Genomic DNA, 23,156 nt, shown 5'->3' with positions numbered 1-23,156 from the left:
CTTGTTGCCCAGTCCACTGTCATTGCCCCTTGAACCTTGATCTAGTGCTGCATCTCTCCCCACTGCCTCTATGGCTCACACAGCAAGTTCCATTACTAGCTGCCTAAGGTAAGGGATTGCTCTCGGTGCAGTGTTGTGATTTGATTAGGGCTTCACTGTGGTGACAGCCAGTGGTTTTGTGGAATGGGGAAGACTGTTCTTGCAGTGGAATATTTTAAATGCAAAGTTCTCTTTGACTGTTGCAGCAATTCCTAGGAGATTCGTTATCTATTCCTGATAATTCCCCACAAATTATAGCTGGTAGCAGTTTGCTCCTTCACCTCTATCCTCTTAATTTCTACCTGAACCCCACTGATTAGGTATCTTATGTTCAACAAGTGGTTTACGCTGTATATACAATATCATAATGTTGATATAAACTTGCTATCAATATAAAGAACCTTTTGCCGATTTACTTTTGAAGTGTTATTTTATTGTGATGTTGATTTACTATTGTGCATGGGATTTATGTAAAATTAATACTTGTTTATGAATCACTTCCTATTACCTTGGAAATGATTGACTGGAAGTTTTGTTCCAGAAGTAATGGGGAAGTAGTAATATATGTAAAATAACATCGTAGCTGACAATGGGGCCTTGACAAAATTGTACACTCAGTGGCAAATCAAAATGTGTTGTATTTTGGGGAATGTTGAGTAGAACCTTGGGGTAGCCACCAATTTTTAATAGTTGATTTAATGGAATTTGTCCTGCCCGATTTGATAGAAGGGCCTGTGATCTATTATTTAAGATGGTGCCTCGTCATCATCAAAGGCAGGCAAATTTCAAACAGCAGTTATTCGTAGATAGTGAACAGCAAGTTTGGATTGTGATTATGAGAATACGTCCAAGCATGTTGTAGCTAACAAATGTATGGTTAAGCATGTTAGGTCTTGGAGGTAAGCAATATAACTTTGTGTTGTTTGCAGATAAAATGGAAATTCCACCAACTTATGCAGATCTTGGAAAAGCAGCCAGAGATGTTTTTACCAAAGGTTATGGTAAGGCATTCAATATTTAAAAGAATGGTGCTGTTTTGGCTAGAAATAATCTGTAACCGACTGTTTGTTTTTAAAGTTTGTGAGTACATCTTGACACCATGAAAAGCAGAATATTGACCTACTTTGCTGGATGCCAATTCAGTTGCATAATGAGACTCTGTCCTGTAATTAATTTTTGGCATCACTTCTGAAATTTATTCTGAAGAGGGAACTAGTCAGAGGGTCATTTTCATTGTGAAACCGCTTTGTGCTCTGAAATGCAGTTTCCATGGTTAAAACAACGAGGTAAAAATTAAGTCAGTAGCTGTTAATGCACTTGTCCAAATTCTGATGCGGCTGTATGTAAATTGATAACCAAGAATATTCTGTAATGAACTATTGTTTAAATATCATGTGATTTATTAAGCAAAGATTTTAAGCTGTAATTTATTGAAGGTTAAATATTTGCCATGTAATATAGCTATACAAAAATAAGTTTAATTAGTGAAAACTGAGTATCTTAAATTATCTTTGATCTCTTGATAGGATTTGGTCTAATAAAACTTGACTTGAAAACAAAGTCAGAAAATGGACTGGTAAGTAGCACAAGACAAATATTGGTAATCTTATTCTATTTCGTCCGATTGTGTTAAATCTTGTTGCTTCGTAATATCATGCTGATAACTGTTAACCCAGTGTTTCTCAGACATTTTTTCTCTCTTTATCTATTCTGATGTTGGAAAATTCTTATGATCCAGAGTGACATCTGAGAGCGAATACACTGTTGTTGGAACTTTAGGCAGAGGTCGACATAAGCCGTTGCTGTCTCAGGACCTTAACTTCAAGATGTCAGCTCGCAACCCCACTTAGATATCCTGAGCCCTACTTTAGAAAGCCCTGCGTTAATTGGTCAGCCTTGTATGTCAGTAGAATAGCATTGCCATTTGATTCAGATAACAATGTACCTGGTTGTTTGACTCATTGATTTAGGGAAAGTGAGGACTGCAGATGCTGGAGGTCAGAGTTGAAAAGTGTGGTGCTGGAAAAGCACAGCAGGTCAGACAATATCTGAGGAGCAGGAGAGTCGACGTTTTGGGCATATGCCCTTCAAGAATGTGGGACTTAGGAGGACAAGTGGAAAAATTTCCCAGTGGATTCACCTATGAACGATTTATACTTTTGTTGAATTGTGACTAATGGCCAGTTGCAAAGAGGTGGACGTTATGCTAATCTTGTATGAAGTTCTGGTCAGGTTACATCTCTGAAGCTGTCTTTTTTGTTCAGTAAACTCTATAGTTTAGGAAGGAGGGGGAGCAGTTCAGATTCGGCAGAATAGGATTGAATGCTAAGAGCACAATTCTGAGTTTGTATAGTCCAGGCATAGATTTCAAGATTTACTTATTGTGCATATCTTCAAGATCTATCAGTTGACCATGTACCAGACACAGTTTTTAATTCTACTCTAGTGTTGCAAGAATATACAAATAATAGTGCAAAAGCAATGCAGAAAAGTAGCAGTCTGATACAACTGCGTGGCTTACTTGTTTTAGTGTCAATCATATGTGTATATGTGTAGACCAGACCTGGTAAAGACAGTAGGTTTCCTTCCCTAAAAGATGTTGGTGAACCAGTTTTTTTTTAACGACAATGACGTGAGTTTTGCGGTCCCAAAAGACTAAATTTTAATTCCAAATTTATTAATTGAACTTGCATTCCATGATTTGCTGTGGTAGGATTTGCATCCATATCATTCATTTGGATTCCGAAATATTAACCTAGCCTCTGGATTATTAGTTACGTGACTTAACCACTATATCACTACCTTCATCTTGATAGGAATAAGTTAATAAGGATGGTCAACACTGTTTTGTGAAGGGTAGGTCGTGTCTCACAAACCTGAGTTCTTTGATGTGACCAAGCAGGTGGATGAGGGTAAAGCCGCTGATGTGTATATGAATTTCGCCAAGGCATTTGATAAGGTTCCCCATGGTAGACTACTGCACAAAATAAGGAGACGTGAGATTGAGGGTGATTTACTGATTTGGATCAGAAATTGGCTAGCTGAAAGAAGACAGGGTGGTGGTTAATTTAAAATGTTCATCCTGGAGTTCAGTTACTTGTGGTGTACTGCAAGGCTCTGTTTTGGGGCAACTGCTGTTTGTCATTTTTATAAGTGGACCTGGATGAGGGAGTAGAAGGATGGGTTAGTAAATTTGCAGACGACTCTAAGGTTTGTACGGTTGTGGATAGTGCTGAAGGATGTTGTAGGTTACAGAGGGACATAGATAATCTGCAGAGTTGGGCTGAGAGGTGGCAAATGGAGTTTAATGCTGAAAAGTGCAAGGTGATTCACTTTGCAAGGTGTAACAGGAATGAGAGTACTGGGTTAATGGTAAGATTCTTGGTAACTTAGATGAGCAGAGAGATCTCATTGTCCATTTACATAGATCCCTGAAAGTTGCCACCCAGGTTTAAAGGGCTGTTAAGAAGGCATACGGTGTGTTAGCTTTTATTAGTAGAGGGATCGAGTTTTGGACCAATGAGGCCATGCTGCAGCTATACAAAACTTTGGTGTGACCGCACTTGGAGTATTGTGTACGGTTCTGGTCATGACATTATAGGAAGGATGTGGAAGCTTTGGAAAGAGTTCAGAGGAGATTTATAAAGATGTTTCCTGGTATCGAGGGAATGTCTTCTGAGGAAAGGCTGAGGGATTTGAGGCTGTTTTCATTAGAGGGGAGGAGGTTGAGAGGTGACTTAATTGAGACATATAAGATAATCAGAGGGTTAGATCAGGTGGACAGTGAGAGCCTTTTTCCGAGAATGGTGATGGGTTAGCACGAGGAGACATAGCTTTAAATTGAGGGGTGATAGATATAGGACAGATGTCAGAGGTAGTTTCTTTAGTCGGTAGTAGGGCATGGAAAACACTGCCAACAGCAGTTGTAGACTCGCCAACTTTATGGGCATTTGGGTGAGAATGGAATAGTGTAGGTTAGATGGGCTTCAAATTGATTTCACAGGCAGCGCAACATCAAGGGCCGAAGGGCCTGTACTACGCTATAATGTTCTATGTTCCCAGCACTTCCAAAGTCCAGACCTCTGTCACCTAAACTGTCAGGGCAGGAGATGTAATGAAACACCATCATCAAGTTCCCATGCAAGCTACATGCCATCTTGACTTGGGAATATATCTTTCTCTGCCTTCACTGTCACTGGATCAAAATCTTAGAATGCCTGAACAGCACTGTGGGTGTATCTGCATCGCTCTGATAAGTGGTTCAAGAGATATCTTGTCACTATATTCTCAATGTCACTTTGGGATAGGCAATAAATATTGGTCTAGAAAGTGATGTTTGCATCCTGTAAATGAAGACAATTTGTACTAGGTTTTTTATGATATCAAGCTTATGGAAAGAGAATGTGGGCGTGGAGCCAGGAGTATTTTGCAATAGGTAATGTCTGTGGCATGGATGATACTTTCAATGACAGAAAAGTTGAGGCAGGGTGAAGTTGATTTATGCTATTGTTATGAAGGTGTAACTGGTACTGTACCTTTGAGAGTCCAGCAGCTAGCAGTACCTGGGTGGCTATGAGAGAAAAAAAATTCAAATTCAGCCAATCAGTTTAAATTATGCCCCAAAATACTAAACTCCAATCAAATTCGAACTTAGCATTTTGACGATATTAAAACCAATGAAACGATCTGATGCTTTGGGATATAAAACCAAGAGAAAAATGAACAGTTGGAGGAGCACCGCCAAAAGACCAACAGATGTAAGCTGCTAGTAAGAACTCTTTGAAAGGTACCTGCCTGGCGAAGGAGTTTGCACAGGAAAAAAATCAGCACTGACCTGGAGAGCAAATCTACTGAGGAAGATACGAAGAAGATTCGACAGCTGGCTGGTTTTGAAATTTTGAATTTTTCTGTAAATCTTAATCGGGTGTTTTATCTGACCAGTATTGTGGGGGGGGGAAGGGGGAAGAGTGGGTAACAGGTTTAGGTAAATGAGTTGTAAATAGTTAATTATTCTCTGGTAGACTTTAAAAAATAAAGGTGATAATTATTACTTTCAATAGTGACTTTTGAGATAGTTCTTTGCCCCTCAAATTTTCACAAATTGCAGCGTGGAGTAAATCTTGTGTTACTGGTCTAAATTACCTGGGAGTGGGGTGGGGTGGAGTTTACCCTGTGTCATTACACTATGGAAATAAAATGACGATTCTTGTCATGCTATAGTTATGTGATTGACACCAGATTAAAACACACATTTTCAGCCTCATTTGTCAAAGAGCTATTTGTATCAATGCCTGGAGAAAGAGTTTGGAGTGGGAAATGAAGACATTAGCTTCCCAATATTAATTTAGTTAGAGGGAATTTTTGCGGATCCTGATGTTGACAAGTTGTCTGACAATTTTAGAAGCCACGTAGGGGGTGAGAGCAATGTTGGTGAGGTAGGGCGTGTATGTGGAAATGGAAGCATTTTCAGATGTCACAGGACAGCATGTCAATGAGAAATTGGAGAGTGCCAGTGAGAGACCCTTAGAGGACCCAGAAGTAATACTGCCAGACTGGGGAAAAGAAGCCTCTGCAGATGACTCTGAGCCTTTGATTAAATAGATGGGTGATACCAAGCAAGCATCATTCCGCCCCCCCCCCCCCCGCCTTGCTGAACAATGGTGGAGAAAGATGTGTTAAAGATGTGTTAAACCCGTGTCATAGGCTGCAGACAGTTTGCGAAGCATAAAGAAGGGTGTTTACCTTTGTCACATCAACACAGTATTTTTTGACTTTGATCAGAGCCATTTCAGAACTATGTCAGGATTGTAAATCTAGAGGGATTCAGACACTGAATATGAGAAATCGTAAGCGTGGATTTTGGAGATGACAGCATATTCAAGCACTTGAGAGAAAAAAAGGGATGTTAGGAATGGATGGTAGTTTGCAAGAATCAGAGGGGTCATGGATAAGCCTTTTGAAGTGAAGAGTGATGACAAAATTTGGAGGAGGGGAACGAGGCCTGAAGAGAGAGACCATTGATATCAGCTAACAACAGAGCCATGCTTAGAATTTGAGTGGTCATCGTTAAGTCAGAATATCATCAGAATAAGTGAGGTGTGTCATGGACAAGATGGGATCAGTGAGGGCATAAATAGAGAAACCACAGAGAGATACAAATTACGGGGTAGGGCATGTCTTATAGTAAATTTTCTCAATATTTTTATGGAAGGAAGGGAAGGGACAGAGAGCCATTTGGATTATCTCAATTTTACTGACAGAGGTCCATAGTGCTCACGCTTGTTTGTGAATGTGACGGAGCTCAAAAGGCTTTTAAGGCAGCATCAATCCATCTCAGTTCATGATGACAATCCATTTCACTCCGATAAGTTGCGGTTAGTGGTATCACGAATTAACGAGTTGTATGCTTAATCTGAGCCTTCTCATAGTTAAAGTTTCATTCCAATTATGATTGATTAAGTTGTCACTTCTGAGAAACCTTTTTTGATATTACATAATTCATGGATATGGAGGGTTTTGCTCTTCCCAAACTTGCCTTTAATAAACGTTAGTTGTCAGAACTAGGTGGCATTTGGGTTTGCAATGATGACAACTAGTAAAACCTTTGCTTTTTAAGTGAATTTTTTTCTTCCTCCAGATGCAGTACAAAGTAGTTCTTAAATGTGATGGTTGTGTTCTTCTGCAACCCATATTATAGAAAGGTTGTGCTTGATGTAATTGCGTTACAGCCAACATGCGTTTTAAATGTTTGCACTTTAGGAACAGTGTCCCCAATTCATCAATCGTGTTACAGCAAATGCGAGTTAACAAAACACGCATTGTAGCAGAATGACCTGTATTGTTAGTATCCAGTTGTAATTGACAGGGAACCATGTAAAATAAGGTTGCTTTCACAATTACTTAATAGTTTGTAACCATTAAAATTATTCACGTTTTTTAGAATAAATCAGTTTTTGATTAGTGTGTCTTTGTCAAACAATAAGTTTCTGATCTAAAAACTGAACATTCTGACTGAAGAAACTCCCTTTGTCCCTCCTTATTATGTTTGGACAGTGGTGACCAAATTGCATGTCTGTCTTCAATATATGTTAAAGCAAGTGGTTGTTCCATTTACCAGAAAGTTGAATCTTGATAAGGTACTGCCAGAAATTCCAAAGACCTTATTTAACTGCTCATAGCACCATCAATGTTGATGACAGGATGCAATATAAACAGCAACAGGTTCCAGGCAAATAGAAGGAAGACAGATTGCTCTTGCCTCTTTGATAAATAAATGATAAAAACAAAACAAAATTTCAGATCTGTGACTTTTAATCTGAACCATATTCTTGAGTTCTCGAGTCAGCTTCACTGTGATCTAAAGCAAATGTTTTTGGAAACCTATTCTGCTCACGAGAAATTTTAATCCAAAAATCACCCTGTGGCATCTTCATTGCCCGCCGCTTCCAATCACTGGTCCCAGCATCTCACCCATAATCTAAATTGTAATGGGAAAAGCTTGAACAACTAGCCATTATGAATATACTCATCGTTTAATCCATTTTCATGGACTTTTCAATTCATCTGAAGACTTTTACACATTTATAATGTTGACATTTTACTTGACAGATTATTTCATCTACCAGCTGGTCTATTGGTCGTTACAATTTCCAACCATAACATTATCATGATTCATCTTTTATTTGCATTTTGTGATGAGTTGTAATGAGGTAAAAGCATTTTCTTTATTTTTATACTCTTCCCACGATCAATCCACAATTCATTCTCCAATCAGCTCATACAAAAGTCTGGCCATCTCCTTTTAAAATTAAATTAAATTTTAAAAATGGTGGAATTTTAATGACTGTTGTCAGCTGTCCCTTGATTCAAGAATGATATCTATTTGGTGTTATAAGTTTCTGCCATGGATCTTCATATGACTGAGCAGGCTACTTCTTGACCCATAGATCTTTGGGCACATAGGACAGGGTACGGTATAGTAGCATCCAGAGTGCAGAATTTGCTTCATTTCTTTTCTTCACTGAATATCTCCTTCATCTTAAAGACATCATAATGCAAAGTGTGACACAACCTGTGGATGAGTTATGGTTATTTTGGACAATTAATAGCAAGCTTCTCCCCATCATTAGTCTCTTTGCTACTGTGCTTAGGGGAGAAGTTTAAAGTATCATTGTTGCATTTTGTTTGACTTTTCTTGCAGTGTTGGATAAATTTAAGAGTTGGAAAACTAGAATCTGGTAGTATAGATGACCACTCCATTGAAGTTGGTTTTGCAAGTATTTTACTTGAATGCATGCAATGTTGGCTTCAAAAAGGCCATTTAAATTTTGATCCTTCCAATACCTCTGCAGTATCTTCTGGTTTTATGGTTGGTGAAATTCTCTGAACATACTGTGTGTCACTGATGCACAAACAAGGCCTCACTGCAGTGGAGGAGCATGGTCACAACAGCTGGTCTGTATGTTAGGGTTTGTTGTCTTTGTTGCCAAACCATCATTGCTGTGATTGGTAGTAGACTGAGCTGGGACAGCAATGCTGTGGGTGAGTATGGAACTGAAACAAGGTAAAAACAATGACTGCAGATGCTGAAAACCAAATACTGGATTAGTGGTGCTGGAAGAGCACAGCAGTTCAGGCAGCATCCAACGAGCAGCGAAATCGACGTTTCGGGCAAAAGCCCTTCATCAGGAATAAAGGCAGTGAGCCTGAAGCGTGGAGAGAGAAGCTAGAGGAGGGTGGGGGTAGGGAGAGAGTAGCATAGAGTACAATGGGTGAGTGGGGGAGGAGATGAAGGTGATAGGTCAAGGAGGAGAGGGTGGAGTGGATAGGTGGAAAAGAAGATAGGCAGGTCGGACAAGTCAAGGAGACAGTTACTGAGCTGGAAGCTTGAAACTAGGATGAGGTGGGGGAAGGGGAAATGAGGAAGCTGTTGAAGTCCACATTGATGCCCTGGGGTTGAAGAGTTCTGAGGCGGAAGATGAGGCGTTCTTCCTCCAGGCGTCTGGTGGTGAGGGAGTGGCGGTGAAGGAGGCCCAGGACCTCCATGTCCTCAGCAGAGTGGGAGGGGGAGTTGAAATGTTGGGCCACGGGGCGGTTTGGTTGATTGGTACGGGTGTCTCGGAGATGTTCCCTAAAGCGCTCTGCTAGCAGGCGCCCAGTCTCCCCAATGTAGAGGAGACCACATCGGGAGCAACGGATACAATAAATGATATTGGTGGATGTGCAGGTGAAACTTTGATGGATGTGGAAGGCTCCTTTAGGGCCTTGGATAGAGGTGAGGGAGGAGGTGTGGGCACAGGTTTTGCAGTTCCTGCAGTGGCAGGGGAAAGTGCCAGAATGGGAGGGTGGGTCGTAGGGGGGTGTGGACCTGACCAGGTAGTCACGGAGAGAACGGTCTTTGCGGAAGGCGGAAAGGGGTGGGGAGGGAAATATATCCCTGGTGGTGGGGTCTTTTTGGAGGTGGCGGAAATGTCGGTGGATGATTTGGTTGATGCGAAGGTTTGTAGGGTGGAAGGTGAGCACCAGGGGCGTTCTTTCCTTGTTACAGTTGGAGGGGTGGGGTCTGAGGGCGGAGGTGCGGGATGTGGACGAGATGCGTTGGAGGGCATCTTTAACCACATGGGAAGGGAAATTGCGGTCTCTAAAGAAGGAGGCCATCTGGTGTGTCCTATGGTGGAACTGGTCCTCCTGGGAGCAGATACGGCGGAGGCGGAGAAATTGGGAATACGGGATGGCATTTTTGCAAGAGATAGGTATCCAGGGATATATTTCCCTCCCCACCTCTTTCCGCCTTCCGCAAAGACCGTTCTCTCCTTGACTACCTGGTCAGGTCCACACCCCCCTACGACCCACCCTCCCATTCTGGCCCAACATTTCAACTCCCCCTCCCACTCTGCCGAGGACATGGAGGTCCTGGGCCTCCTTCACCGCCACTCCCTCACCACCAGACGCCTGGAGGAAGAATGCCTCATCTTTCGCCTCGGAACACTTCAACCCCAGGGCATCAATGTGGACTTCAACAGCTTCCTCATTTCCCCTTCCCCCACCTCATCCTAGTTTCAAGCTTCCAGCTCAGTAACTGTCTCCTTGACTTGTCCGACCTGCCTATCTTCTTTTCCACCTATCCACTCCACCCTCTCCTCCTTGACCTATCTCCTCCCCCACTCACCCATTGTACTCTATGCTACTCTCTCCCCACCCCCACCCTCCTCTAGCTTATCTCTCCACGCTTCAGGCTCACTGCCTTTATTCCTGATGAAGGGCTTTTGCCCGAAACATTGATTTCGCTGCTCATTGGATGCTGCCTGATGGAACTGAAGCAGTCAACTCTGACGTTTTTTAGTTCCATTGTTTGAGATAGAGTTTTATTACTCTAGAAGCTTGCAATGAGCAGCTGGGCAGGAATTGTTCTCTGCCTTCCTTGTTTGACTCTGAGTGGGTTCTAGCAAGGCCACTCAGCCACTGACCTCATTGCAGCCTCTGTTAAAACGTGGGCAAACGAGTGGTGTTCCAAAGATTAGGTGAGAGTGACTGCCCTTGACATCAAGATCCCCTAGCAAACGTAGAGTTATTGGTAATTTGTAGGGGTAAGGAATCTGTCTGGTTACAGATCCGAAAGCCGTTCTGGTGTTGGCCATTTCAGAGGGGTGATATGCTAGGGTATAAGTGTGCTCAATATATTCTAGATTCAACATGTATGGAAGTTGGAATATTGACCTATTTAGGTTGGTAGTTTTTCTTTGGGGAGAACATTCAAGAACTAGACCATAAGGCATCACAGCAGAAATTAGGCCATTCAGCCCATTAAGTCTGCTTTGTCATTCAATCGTGGCTGATAAGTTTCTTAACCCTGTTCTCCCTCTTTCTCCCTGTAACCCTTGATCTCCTTGATACTCAAGTATCTATCTCAGTCTTAAATATATTCAATGACCTGGCCTCCTCAGCCTTCTGTTGCATTGAATTCCATAGATTTACCACTCTCTGACTGAAGAAGTTTCTCATCTCCATTCTAAAAGGTCTTCTCTTTACTTTAAGGTTGTGCCCTTGTGTCCTAGTTTCTCCTACCAAATGGAAACATCATCTTAGCTTCCACTCTGTCCAGGTCATTCAGTATTCTGAGAGATTGCGAATAGCTTGCAATTCACTGGTGCAGAGTAGGCCACAGTCCTACAGTCATTTGACATTATCATAACTATGGTTAAAGCACTTTTCATTTTGGTAACATTTAATACTCTCAACAAAGGAAACTTGATCTTTGAGGTGATTAGCCATCGTGGATTAGAAATGCTGTGGGGGTGTGGGCTATCATATTTGTGACTTGGCAGTTGAGTCTACATTTATGTTATACAAGTAGGTATGAGCCTGGTTTTTGCCTGCACAGTGTGTCATTTTGCATTAACTGAGGTGGAATTGCCAGCCACTCCACTTGGTGACCATTTATTTTGCACCCATTTGGTCCCATTTTGGGATTGCCACATCTGGCCCCTAATTTCCGAATATCTGTAGAGTATATGCTGAGCATGCATGAAGATGAGCAAAGGAAATTAGTGTGTGGACTGAGGGTAACAAAAGAGCATGCAAGAGAACATCTGTTTGGAGCCAATGGAAGTTTCCATTGTATGTTCCTCTAAAGTGTGTCTTGTAGCACAATTGGCAAGTTCTGTTTAAAGATATCGAAACACTGTAAAATGATCTCTGCCTTTTAACAAGAGCTTCCTGTTGCAGGAATTCACAAGCTCAGGTGCTGCCAACATGGATACAGGAAAAGTCACCGGGAGTCTGGAAACAAGGTTCAAGTGGGTGGATTATGGACTGACATTCACTGAAAAATGGAACACTGATAATACTTTGGGAACTGAAATTACCATTGAAGACCAGGTAACTTAGCAAAAATGGCAAACATTAATTTCACTTTGCCTTTTGGAGCCAAAATGCAAACAACGTTTCTTTTCTGTTTAGCTTGTGCAAGGCTTGAAGATTGGATTTGACTCTTCATTTTCACCAAATACTGGGTGAGTAAAATATCCAAAACCATAGACATTATTTTTTCTAAACTTGTAGCAATAACTTTATTACTTTTAAGGTAGAATTTTCATGAATGTAATGATTTCCGATCTTCAAAAATTTTATTCTTTTTCATAACCAAATATTGTCCCTCGATGAGAAGCTGATTACATAATATTCTTCCAACCTGTGCCCATGATATTCTGCTAGTAGCAAGTCAGAGGTACAAACACAATCCAAGTTATCTCTTCAATGCTTCTCTTCTGGGAGGATGTATCTTATTCTCAGGAAATACCGCAACAGCATGGCTAGAATGAGTACCCAGATACTGTCATTTTGTATTAGTGTCAATCATTTTGAATATTCTGTTCAGTATTTTTATGCAGTTAAAATTATTGGTTTGATAAAAATGTTAAAATCTTTAATCTTGAAGAAAATCTAGAATAATATGCAGAAACATTATTTATTTATTTTTGTGCTTCTGAAACATGAAAAACAATTGAAAAAGTAGCAGTTTGGAATGTAATAAGAGTAGGATCAGTTTTAATTGTTTTTTGCTATTTTATTCTTAACAGAAAGAAAAGTGGAAAAATCAGGACTGGTTACAAGAGGCAGCACATCAACCTGGGACTCGATGTTGACTTTGACATTGCTGGGCCTGCTATACGTGGAGCCTTTGTGTTTGGGTTTGATGGCTGGTTAGCAGGATATCAGATGACCTATGAAACTGCAAAATCTAGAGTCTCGCAAAGTAACTTTGCTGTTGGTTACAGGACAGAAGAATTCCAGCTCCACACAAATGTGTATGTACAAACTCAGTACATTCCCATAAATGAGAATATATGTTGGACTCCTGTTGTTATAAACTGTATTGGTAGGAAAAAAACCCATCTTTGCATAATAAGTTTCAAGTCCCATTACAAATCTAGTGATTTGTGCAGCTTTTGTTCAATTAAAACCTATGATACAATGTTGAGTTATAAATGGTAAGCCTGTTTTAGTATCCACCCCTGTAAACATAAATTCTAGTTCTGAATTTCAGGGGAACCAAGACTTTACTCACCTTTTTAAATCGTGTATTTTATAGTGTGTTTTATTCTGAATAATATTTATTAAAGAACATGTTTTCAGTCATCCCTGCTCTCCTCATAATGCCATGGGATTGGTTAGATCCAAAGAAACAGTGCCTTGATTCTGTTTTAGTAGGAATGTAGAGCTCGGATTGTGCACTGCTCCCTCAGTCCTTCATTTTGCTGTCATATACCTTGGGCTTGGGTCTCTGGAAGGAAAGACTTCACTTTTTTCTTGGGATGTGAACATTGTGATGCTCAAAAGGAACGATGTAATGTTAGTGGAATTATCCTTGATAGTGTATGGTGCACCCCTGAACTGAGATCTCCATGACTGTAGTCATTTGAGTGATTATTAATTGGCTACGTAAGGATATTAGTAGGCTTAAGTGCAGGCAGGCCAGTGGGAGATCTAGGTATTTTTAATCAGCCTGCTCAGACATATTATGAGACATGACTGGACCAGGTGGACTTTAACCTAGGCTATTTAGCTGAGGGGTATGGACACTACCACTGCACACAAGAGCCTTTAGTGGAAGTTCTAAAATTTGGGTTCTACCGGGGCTACTCAGCCTTTCCTTATTGTCATCTCAATTTAAACATGGACAAAACAGCTATGGTTAGATGACTGTGACTGCCCTTGACCTCAAGGTGGCATTTGACCAGGTGTGTCATTAAGGGGACCAAACAAACCTATACTCAAAGGGATTAGTAGAGATGTGGGGACAAGGAATCTCTCCCTTGGTTAGAGTCGCATCTAACAAACAGAATGTTCAATAACATTTGTGACTTCTCAAATACTAAAGTAATTCATGGTGAAATAGAATAAGACCTAGATAATAAGGTTTAGGCTTTGATGTGGCAAATAACATTTGCATCATGCAGTTATTAGGCAATGACCATCTCCCGCAAAAGGAAATCCAGTCACCACCCCTTGACATTCAGCGGAATTACTTTGCTGACTCCCCCCTATCTACATCTTAGGGATTACCATTGACCAGAAACTGGAGTGAATCCGCCATCTAAATACTATCTCTTCAAGAGCAAGTTAGAGGCTAGGAACCGTGCAGTGAGTAACATTCCTCCTGACTCCTCAGATTCTCTCCATTATTAACAAAGTGCAAGCCAGAGGTGTGATAGAATACTGGATTAGTGCAGCTCCAGCAACACTCAAATTTGTCACCATCTAGGATAAAGAAACCCATTTGATTGAGACCATATCCACAAACATTTATTTCCCCCAAACACGAATGCTCAGTAGCAGCAGTGTTTACTATCTACAGAATTCACTGGAGAAATTCACATGGCTCCTTAGACAACACCTTTCAACCTATGACCCCTACCACTTAGAACAAAGTAAATAGGAACCCTGTGTTCCCCTTCAAACCAATCACTGTTCTGACTTTCAAATATATTGCTGTTCCTTCAGTGATGATGTATCAAAATCCTGGAACACCCTCCCTTAAAAGCATCATGGGTCTACTGAAGCCAAATGGACTATAGTGATTCATAAAGGCAGCAAACCAACATCTCAGATAATTAGGGATGGGCAATAAATGCTGGCCCAGACAGTGACGCCACCATTCTGGCAATTAATTTAAAAATCCATCGTACAGCCCTGCTATATTACACAGTTGTGTGTGTGGGGGGGGGGGCGGTGTGTGAAGGCAGTATAATAGCTATCTACCATATGTCAAATTACTTCCTGTGGTGGACCGTGAAATGGAGTCCATTCTTCTTTTGATATGCCTGGTTTACCATACCCTGTTATGATAAACTAATGTGGGATTGTATCACATGACTTGAACTGATGTTGTTACTGTGAGGGATGCTATAATTTTCAGGTGAGAAATGTTTTGACAAAGTTACGTGTTTTGACTCAGCTTGTTTACTTAGAGAAAGTGAGGACTGCAGATGTTGGAGATCCTGATGAAAGGCTTATGCCCGAAACGTTAGTTCTCCTGATCCTTGAATGCTTGCTGTCTGACCTGCTGTGCTTTTCCAACATCACACTCTTGATTACTTAAAGATCAAACATAGGTTTAGTTTAATGAATAATCTAATGAGAAGATCTTGGAATTAGGGCAGGAGAACTGGAGAGTGGTAGGAGTAAAATAAGCCATGAAACGTAGCCATGATCAGTAGCTAATGACCACAGCTGAATTGCTTCAAAAATGTCAATGAGCTTGATAAATGGTGTTTGCTTAAGAATATTTTCAGCCCCTGATGTCCAGTATGTGTATACCAGTGAACTAATTGGAGTAGATTATTAAGTATTATTGGGCTTTCTTAAAGCATCCTTAGTTTGCGAAGAAACCAGATATCTGGCAATGTGGTATGTCTTTGTTGTTCCACTTAAAATAAGTCTGATAAGCCTAGATTATATTTTTCTCTGGAGTGAAGACTATATTTAGGGAGATAAAGGGAGCATGTAGGTCTCCAAGCTTTTCAATATCTTTTAGGGACTGTTGGTCAGTAAAGGCCAGTAATTAATAGTGGCTGTTGTAACAGCATATTGGAATGAATGAGTAATTGGAAAAGGAAATTTTAGTTTGCCTAGGTTACTAATCCTTTTGTTTAGTATTTCACTGAAAATGATGATGTTAGTAACTTACTCTGGAATAATGTGCATGTTCCCCACTGCAGGAATGATGGTACAGAATTTGGAGGCTCTATTTATCAAAAAGTCAGCGAAAATCTTGAAACTGGCATCAGTCTAGCTTGGACAGCTGGGAATAGCAACACTCGATTTGGTATTGCAGCAAAATACATGATTGATAATGATGCAACATGCTCGGTGAGTACGTAGTTAGTAACTTCATTCTTTTTGTGCACGGGATGAGTGGAAAGGAGCACAGTTTTGATGTATTTGCCTTCTAAAGTTTATCAAGAAGATAAAATAAAGGTGACGGTTGCTTTGATTTTTGAAGAACAGTTAAAAGTTTGTTCTTTTCATCAACAGATTAAAGTGAACAATTCGAGTCTCATTGGACTTGGATATTCTCAAATGCTGAAACCAGGTGAACCACATTTGATTTTAAATAAATGTAGTCTTATTCAATAATAACTTTTTTCAAGTATTCTAAACCAATACTGAAGTGTAGTCCAAATATTTTACACTTACTAGATGGCACTTCTATTTTGGGTTTTTTAAAAAGGATTTTCCCCTAATTCCCTGCTTCTCATGGGAGCTATTGCATTTGTAAGGTACACATTTCGGGAATGAAGAATTGGGAGCAATTGAACGATGCCCAGACTTGAGTTGCCTTAAAAATGCAATAGCTCCCATGAGAAGAACAAAATGTTTAACTTCTTATTTTCAAGAATGCATAGTTCTGGCATATAACTATAACATTACACATGGATACTTCGACCTAATGTGTAATGCTTCTTTTGTCACCTCCATGTTTGTTCTGAGCAAACAGTTAAAAATAAGTTTCACTTTGGAATAGGTGAAGATTGCTTGCTTCACATAATGTACATATGAATGTATAACTTGAAATATTAACCTGGAGTTTTTGATCGCCAGTTGGTTGCTTCTGCAGGGTAAAGGGAAGTTGTATGTCAGGTCACTCAGGAATTCCTTATGTAGCAAAGTCAGAAGAAATTGCCTGGGAATTGAAGTTTCCATTTGTGATTGCCCCGCGCCTAGAACCCTGTAGAAGTATCTTTATAAATCAGAGAATGTTTAACTGCAGTTAAACTAAAAGTTACTCAGGAAAAGTTAGATTTTAAAACTTAGTTTAATTCCTTGTTTAAGCATTAAACTGTCCCCCAATTTGTCATTGAAGCTCTCCAATTACATCTTCAGTTCACCCCTTAGATATCTTGCATTCCTAACCCTACACAGGAGCTTTCAATGCGGTTATCTGTGCTACTAGACATTTTGATCACAAGATAATAACAATTACTGCTATTAAAAAGGGGGTATTGTTTGACTTCATCCAATCCGCCTCCACAACAAGGGATGTGTTGGATTTCAAGTACTCTCCACATATCTGACAGCTGTCATTAGAATGTAGAAATGTGGAGTTCTGCCTTAAAGGAAAATGTAAGAACAGGGAGGCAATCTGACTGTAATTGCCTCTCCTTGGAAAATCCACTGTCTTAATTACAACAAGTTGTAAAGATATAACAATAGTAATGGACTTAAATCCATTAGTAATCTTGGCATTAAATAAAAAGTAATTTGTACAAGTAAGACCTACTATTAACTTGTTCTAATTTATGGTAATTGTATTGATGGTTTTGTGCATTTGCCCATTTGATCAAAAGTTCACTATTCACATTGCTTGTTTCATTGAGATATGCACCATTATTACATAGCTTATCATTTTCCTCTGCAGGCATTAAGTTAACCCTTTCAGCCCTGCTGGATGGCAAGAATATTAATGCTGGTGGACATAAACTTGGTCTTGGATTTGAGTTTGAAGCATAATCCTGGAAATGGGAGCAACCTACAATCAGTAAATCCCAAATATTTTCCACTGTAGTGACCCGAAGAATCTGCTGTTCACACATTTTTTTTTAGTTGAGCCAGGTGTCCAAACAATGTTGTAAAACTGAATTGTGTTCTCCAGACATTATCCTTTGAAGAACAGAATGCGTTACCAAAACATGTCATTATGACTATTTATTGTATCCCTTAGCTACTTGAAATTCACCTGTAAATGTCTTTTTTTTTTCCCCTGGTGAAGACTGGTTGTATGTGGCGTAAAAACAAATTACACACTTCATTGCTGTTGGTTGAAATTGTGGTTCCCTAATCCATGCACCAGCTGTAAAAGTTGATGCAGCAAAGCCATGTGGAGAGATATGTGTGTTTCCAGCTGGCATTTGTGATGGTTGGGCTTAATGGAAAGTTTAAAAAAAAACGCAAACACACAAAAGAAATTTAGTGTACAGTCTTTTTGAAAAATTGCCTGTTGTGCAGCTCTTTGCTTGAAATAATAAATACTGTCTTCCATGTTCTGGGCCTGAGCTTAAAGGAAATTATGTAATCTCATTTGACCAGTTTTATCAATCCTGAATAGAGACACATAAACATTACTTCTGGTCATCATACTGAAGTCTACAAAAAAAACACTACAACAGTTAATCTTCAGTGTGCAAAAGGACTCATTTACGCACATCAGCTATTTTAATTTAGCTTGAATATATCGTCTTAATTTTCTGGATTTCTTAAACACTGGCTCCAAAATTCCTTAGTCCTGCAGAAATGGACTGGGTAGCAGTGACTTCCATCACAATCTGCCCTTTGTATACAGTATCAGAGTAAAGTCAGTATGCCAATGTAGGTACTGCATTGGAACTTCCCAAGGTGAAATAGCCAAAGAAACAGAGAAGTCAGATACTGGCACATAAATTTATTGTTGTGTTAATCAGCTTTTACAAGAGCCTATATTAATTATACCTCTAGCTTGAGAGTGATATTTCCAACTAATCAATGGATCTGTGTCAAGCTATTTAGACACCAAGACTGAGGGAATTCCTGTTTGCACTCCTAAATACAGAGGTCATGGTGGAAGTTCTACCTGCTAGCAGCTTTTATAAATTTGATGCAAATTGTACTATATATAACTTGCATCATAAGATTATTATTCAAAAGATTTTGGTCCATGCACTACCATTGGTTCATTTTACTTCAAGAAAAACCACAGTTCAGGGCATTCTGGCGTTATCATTAAATTAATTTATCTGTTCCTTCATTTGGAGTTGAAATATTTACAAAAGTATAATCTGTATGCAAATATTTTTATAGACATGACAATGTGAAGAGTAGTAATGAATTCACATTCAAGTGCATCCACATTGCATTTTAGCAGAAGCAATTCTTTTAATTGGTACTTTTAAAACAAAATCTTACTTTTATTCCTCATGTCACTGATGCAACATGTGTTGATTGCTCATTTGTGCCCCATCAGGTGTACAATTGTATAACTTACTGAATTTTATTGTGACATCTCTCTGTACTTGAGTATTGATTATCTTTGAATTCACTACACTTTTTCTGAAAGAAAGTATTAGTTATGCAAAAGTGTTTTCAGTGGCTGACCTAAACAATTTAGTAACACTTGACTCGATTTGCAGGTTAAGATTGTATGTATAGTTCTTGAAGGGTTTTCTTTAAAATAGGCAACTACAATTCAAAACTTGCTTTGATATGTTAACTTACTTTCTTTTGCAGCACTGTTTGTAAAAACAAAGTCAATTTTCATAGTAAAACCATTTAAAAAGGCATGCAGTCTTTGTATCCAAACCATTTTAAGTTACCGCACCATTCCCATTGCAGTGCACAATATCGAGGCAAAGAATCAATTATTCTTGCCCGGAAGTCTTAAACTTGTTCATGTTCTTTTGGTAGAATTGTGATAATTTTTCAGGCTTTGAATTTCTGCAGTAGTATAAAACCAAAGGGATACTTGAGTTGAAGTAAAGTTTAAAATTGTTACGCAAGTACTTGGAAGTACAAATAATGTGATACTGAAAATTCTTTCTTCCCAGCAGGTAGTTATTCTTCCCAAGGTACGGGTGATAGATTTCAATTCATCTGCAGATTTAGCTTATTGAATTATTATTTTTCAATATGTAAATTATTGGCCAATAACTATATTTTAGTTTTATATTCATGATTGATCTATTAGTGACTTTTTCCACTCGAGTATTGTTAGTTCCAAATATTGTAAGAAAAGCATCTACAAGAAATCTGAAATAAATTAGAAAATGCTGCAAAATCTTAAATTACACTGCAGAAAAAATGGTCGTACGTTGGAACTACATGAGTATTCATCAGAACCAGTTCATGTGCTGCCTGAGCTATTAAGTATTTTCAACATTTTCTGCTTTTATTCAAAATGAAGTTAGCATAAGCCTAGTTAAAGCAACATGGGTATATACACTATAACTTCATAAATCAGGAACACTGAGTTTTGAACATATTTGATATCTTACAGAAGATTATGAAATGAACACTTTTACAATTAGGCCAAATTAGACTAAGGTCTGAGCAAATTAATTTTCCCAAAAGATGACCTGCTAAGCTTTTCCTCACAAATCCTTGGACGCTATTCAGATTCAAGAATTGGTATTTTCCTGTTGCTTTACTCCGTGATTGATGGTACCTGGTACATATGCCACCCCTTTCTGAAATTGCATTTTCAGTTTTTTGGCCACAGCTTTGAGTAGTTTGGTTTTTTTTAAACTTGTATTTCCCAATTAAACCCAAAGTTTTCTCACAAAATACATTGTTTATTTTTGCTTCTAATGGTGCAACTTGCTGATAGGTCATTTCATACTTTTTTTAACTAGAAGTTTAGTTTAAAAGAAAAACTGAAAATTAGATGCAAAATCTGTATTGAGCACCTCCTACACTACCTTTATTTCCTGTTTCTGCTTTCACAAATCCCTGTGACATTGTACTTTGATAAACTCTTTGTTACTTCTGTATTATTCTGTGCATTGTTAATTCTTGTACAAAGCCTATCTACTGAGTCAGTATATAGTCACACTTAAGTGTGATAAGCTTAAGCTTGTCTTGATCCACAAATGGGTGCAGTTCTCTAGTTTACTGGTTACAGATTTGCTTTGCTTTATTTCATATTAGTTTTGCAAAGAAAAATTTGTGCTATGAATTATATATATTAGTGTTATTAGCCAACACAGCAATGTGTGTACTTATTGTGGGAGTTCTGCAGTGTTTGTCTACAGTACCTCTGGGAGGATGCTACACAAATATTGGCTCCTCTGTTAATACTGATTGTAGACTACTGAAATATCTCATCTTGTACAATTTTTTTTGTAAAAACATGGGCTATAGACAACAAGGTATGGCTGAATCATCGGCTTCTACATAATATCTACATCATCCTGATGTTCTGGCAATTGTATTTGTGGAAAGGTTTCAATTCTAATGCAAAGGTACAACTAAAAGTTGTAACGGGAATGTTATCTTTGTTAAAAATTTCTGATGCACTACTACTAACATGGAAAATACAATAAATTTTCTTTTGTGTGCTGTAAACTGCTTCCTTTCCCCCAAAACATTTTTTCTTCTTCTACCTCTCTCAAATCCATTGCTTTGCTTATGTATTTGTGTCAACCTAGAGAATAAGCTTCAACAAGCTACTTGGCAGTTAATCTCTTGCATTTACTCTCAAGGGATCTAGGTGATTGGGGGCATGAAATTAAGACTTATTTTCTCTTCACTAGCCCGGATAGTCCTGCCCCTACAGCCGTCCAGGTGAGAACAATTGATCCTAATATTAAGTAAATCCAAAGTTGTATTTATTCTCTGGAGCAATTTTTTTTTGAATGACAAGTCCTATTTGTTATCTTCATTGCTAGTTTTCAAATCTTGTGACAAACTCTAACCACCTATAACTTCCCAAAATCTTCTAGCTTCTCCATTTGTGGTATGTTGCACAGCCTTGATTTTCATTGCTGTACTAATAACTTCCTTGCTTTCTAGTGCCCAATTCTGAAGCTGTGAAATTCCCTAGCTAACTTCTCTCACCTTTTTTAAATGCTTACTCAAAGCTACATTTTTGAAGATTTTGTTCAACTGAACCATGATGTACCACAGTGTCAAATCCTAACTCTCCAATGAAGTGCCTTTTTGGACATTTGGAAGTTGTTTGGTCACAACTTCTAATAGAAGAACGATGAGCTGAGTTATATTGTAAATGGTATTGAACTATATTTATACCTCATTTGCAATTGATGTCAATTGTGATACAGCTCCTAATATCAATGCATTAAAAAGTAATTGGCTAATTTCACATTACATCAGTTAAAAATTTTAGAAATGGGCATCTATGATTAATGCTAAGTATTGATAAAATAATGGAAAGCAAAGTAAATATACTATCAATCATGAAAGAAACTCAAGTAGAGGCCTCGCGTCACCAAGGTCTATGGGTCTAAAACTAGTAAATGAAATCGAATGATTTTTGAGAATTTGTTTTTTATTTTGATAGAGGTACTGTGCCGAACAAAATGTAGTGTTTTGCAGTTTAATTTTCTCTCCCCTTAAGTGTTAATTCCTTGTTGAGATGCAGTTCCATGATGGAAATTGCTCTCCAGCATCTTGCCAAGTTACTGCTATGTATTTGCAAGCTGATTGTGCTCACTGTCAGTAGGCCTTTATAATGCTAGAGTCACTGAATAATGATTCAAGGAATACTTATGTCCTGCAGTGGATCTTCTGCCACCAATGAGCAGGAATTTCTGTGCATGTCTGCTGTGCTCTAACTGTATTTTGTTTTATGTTACTTCCAATAGTAACATTATGGAAATATGCAATTAATAGAGATGGGGGTATCCGTGAGAAGTATATTCATTGGAGCTTTAAAGAATGAAGGGAGAAATCTCCTAGAAATCTGTAGAGTTCTAACAGAACCAGGCAGGATAAACACAAGAGAGATTTTCCTGATGACCAGAGTGTGCAAAACCAGGGGTCGGAGTGAGGATAAGCCGTAGGCTTTAGGCCTGGGATGAGTATTTTCTTCACCAAGAGGGCCTGTGGGATACTCTGCCACAGTATGTAGTTGAGGTCAAAACATTGAATGTTTTCCAGAAGGAGTTGGATATTGTTTTGGGGGCTTAAAGGGATGAAAAGGAATGGGGGACAAAGCAGGAACAGTGTACGAAGTTGGATGATCGGCCCTGGTCATGCTGAGTAGTGGAGGAGACTCAGAGCTGAATGGCCTACTCCTAATTTCTACCTTTTGCAATATAGTAACTGTCTTCCATTATGATAGTTAACTATTTATGACAATTGATTTGGGAGCTAATGTTACAGTTTTGGGAACCAAATACTTTGCCTGAAAGTTGTAAAAGGTCAATTGTTTGGCAAAGTAAATTTATTTTGGTTCTAGTCCAGCCTGACCAGAGTGATATTTGAGTTTCCATTTGGCATTTAAAACGTATAAATTAATTGCTGAGCTGGTGTCTTTAGAAACTTTTGTCTGTTCTTGGAATGTTTTCAATTACATTTGGAATTGTTCTCCGACATTACATCTGAATTGTAAGTATGGAAAAGTCTTA

The 23,156-nt window shown here is 38.9% G+C and overlaps 1 protein-coding gene across 2 annotated transcripts in view; it reads left to right on the top strand.

Annotated features, from left to right (window-relative positions):
- Positions 1-21,132, top strand: part of vdac1 (voltage-dependent anion channel 1) — a 33,929-nt gene extending 12,797 nt beyond the window's left edge. For both annotated transcript variants that reach the window (XM_072590620.1, XM_072590621.1), the window contains exons 2-9: positions 969-1,040; positions 1,566-1,615; positions 11,764-11,916; positions 11,998-12,050; positions 12,618-12,845; positions 15,759-15,909; positions 16,075-16,132; positions 17,459-21,132. In XM_072590620.1, the coding sequence (XP_072446721.1) occupies positions 974-1,040; positions 1,566-1,615; positions 11,764-11,916; positions 11,998-12,050; positions 12,618-12,845; positions 15,759-15,909; positions 16,075-16,132; positions 17,459-17,550 (852 nt within the window). In that variant the 5' untranslated portion in view covers positions 969-973 and the 3' untranslated portion in view covers positions 17,551-21,132. The remainder of the gene's footprint in view (positions 1-968; positions 1,041-1,565; positions 1,616-11,763; positions 11,917-11,997; positions 12,051-12,617; positions 12,846-15,758; positions 15,910-16,074; positions 16,133-17,458) is intronic.
- The last annotated feature ends 2,024 nt before the right edge of the window (positions 21,133-23,156 follow it).

The sequence above is a fragment of the Chiloscyllium punctatum genome, chromosome 20 (genome assembly GCF_047496795.1).
Source record: "Chiloscyllium punctatum isolate Juve2018m chromosome 20, sChiPun1.3, whole genome shotgun sequence".
Classification (NCBI taxonomy): Eukaryota; Metazoa; Chordata; class Chondrichthyes; order Orectolobiformes; family Hemiscylliidae; genus Chiloscyllium; species Chiloscyllium punctatum.
Note: the sequence above shows the minus strand (reverse complement) of the source record. Positions and strands in the feature narration are given on the sequence as shown.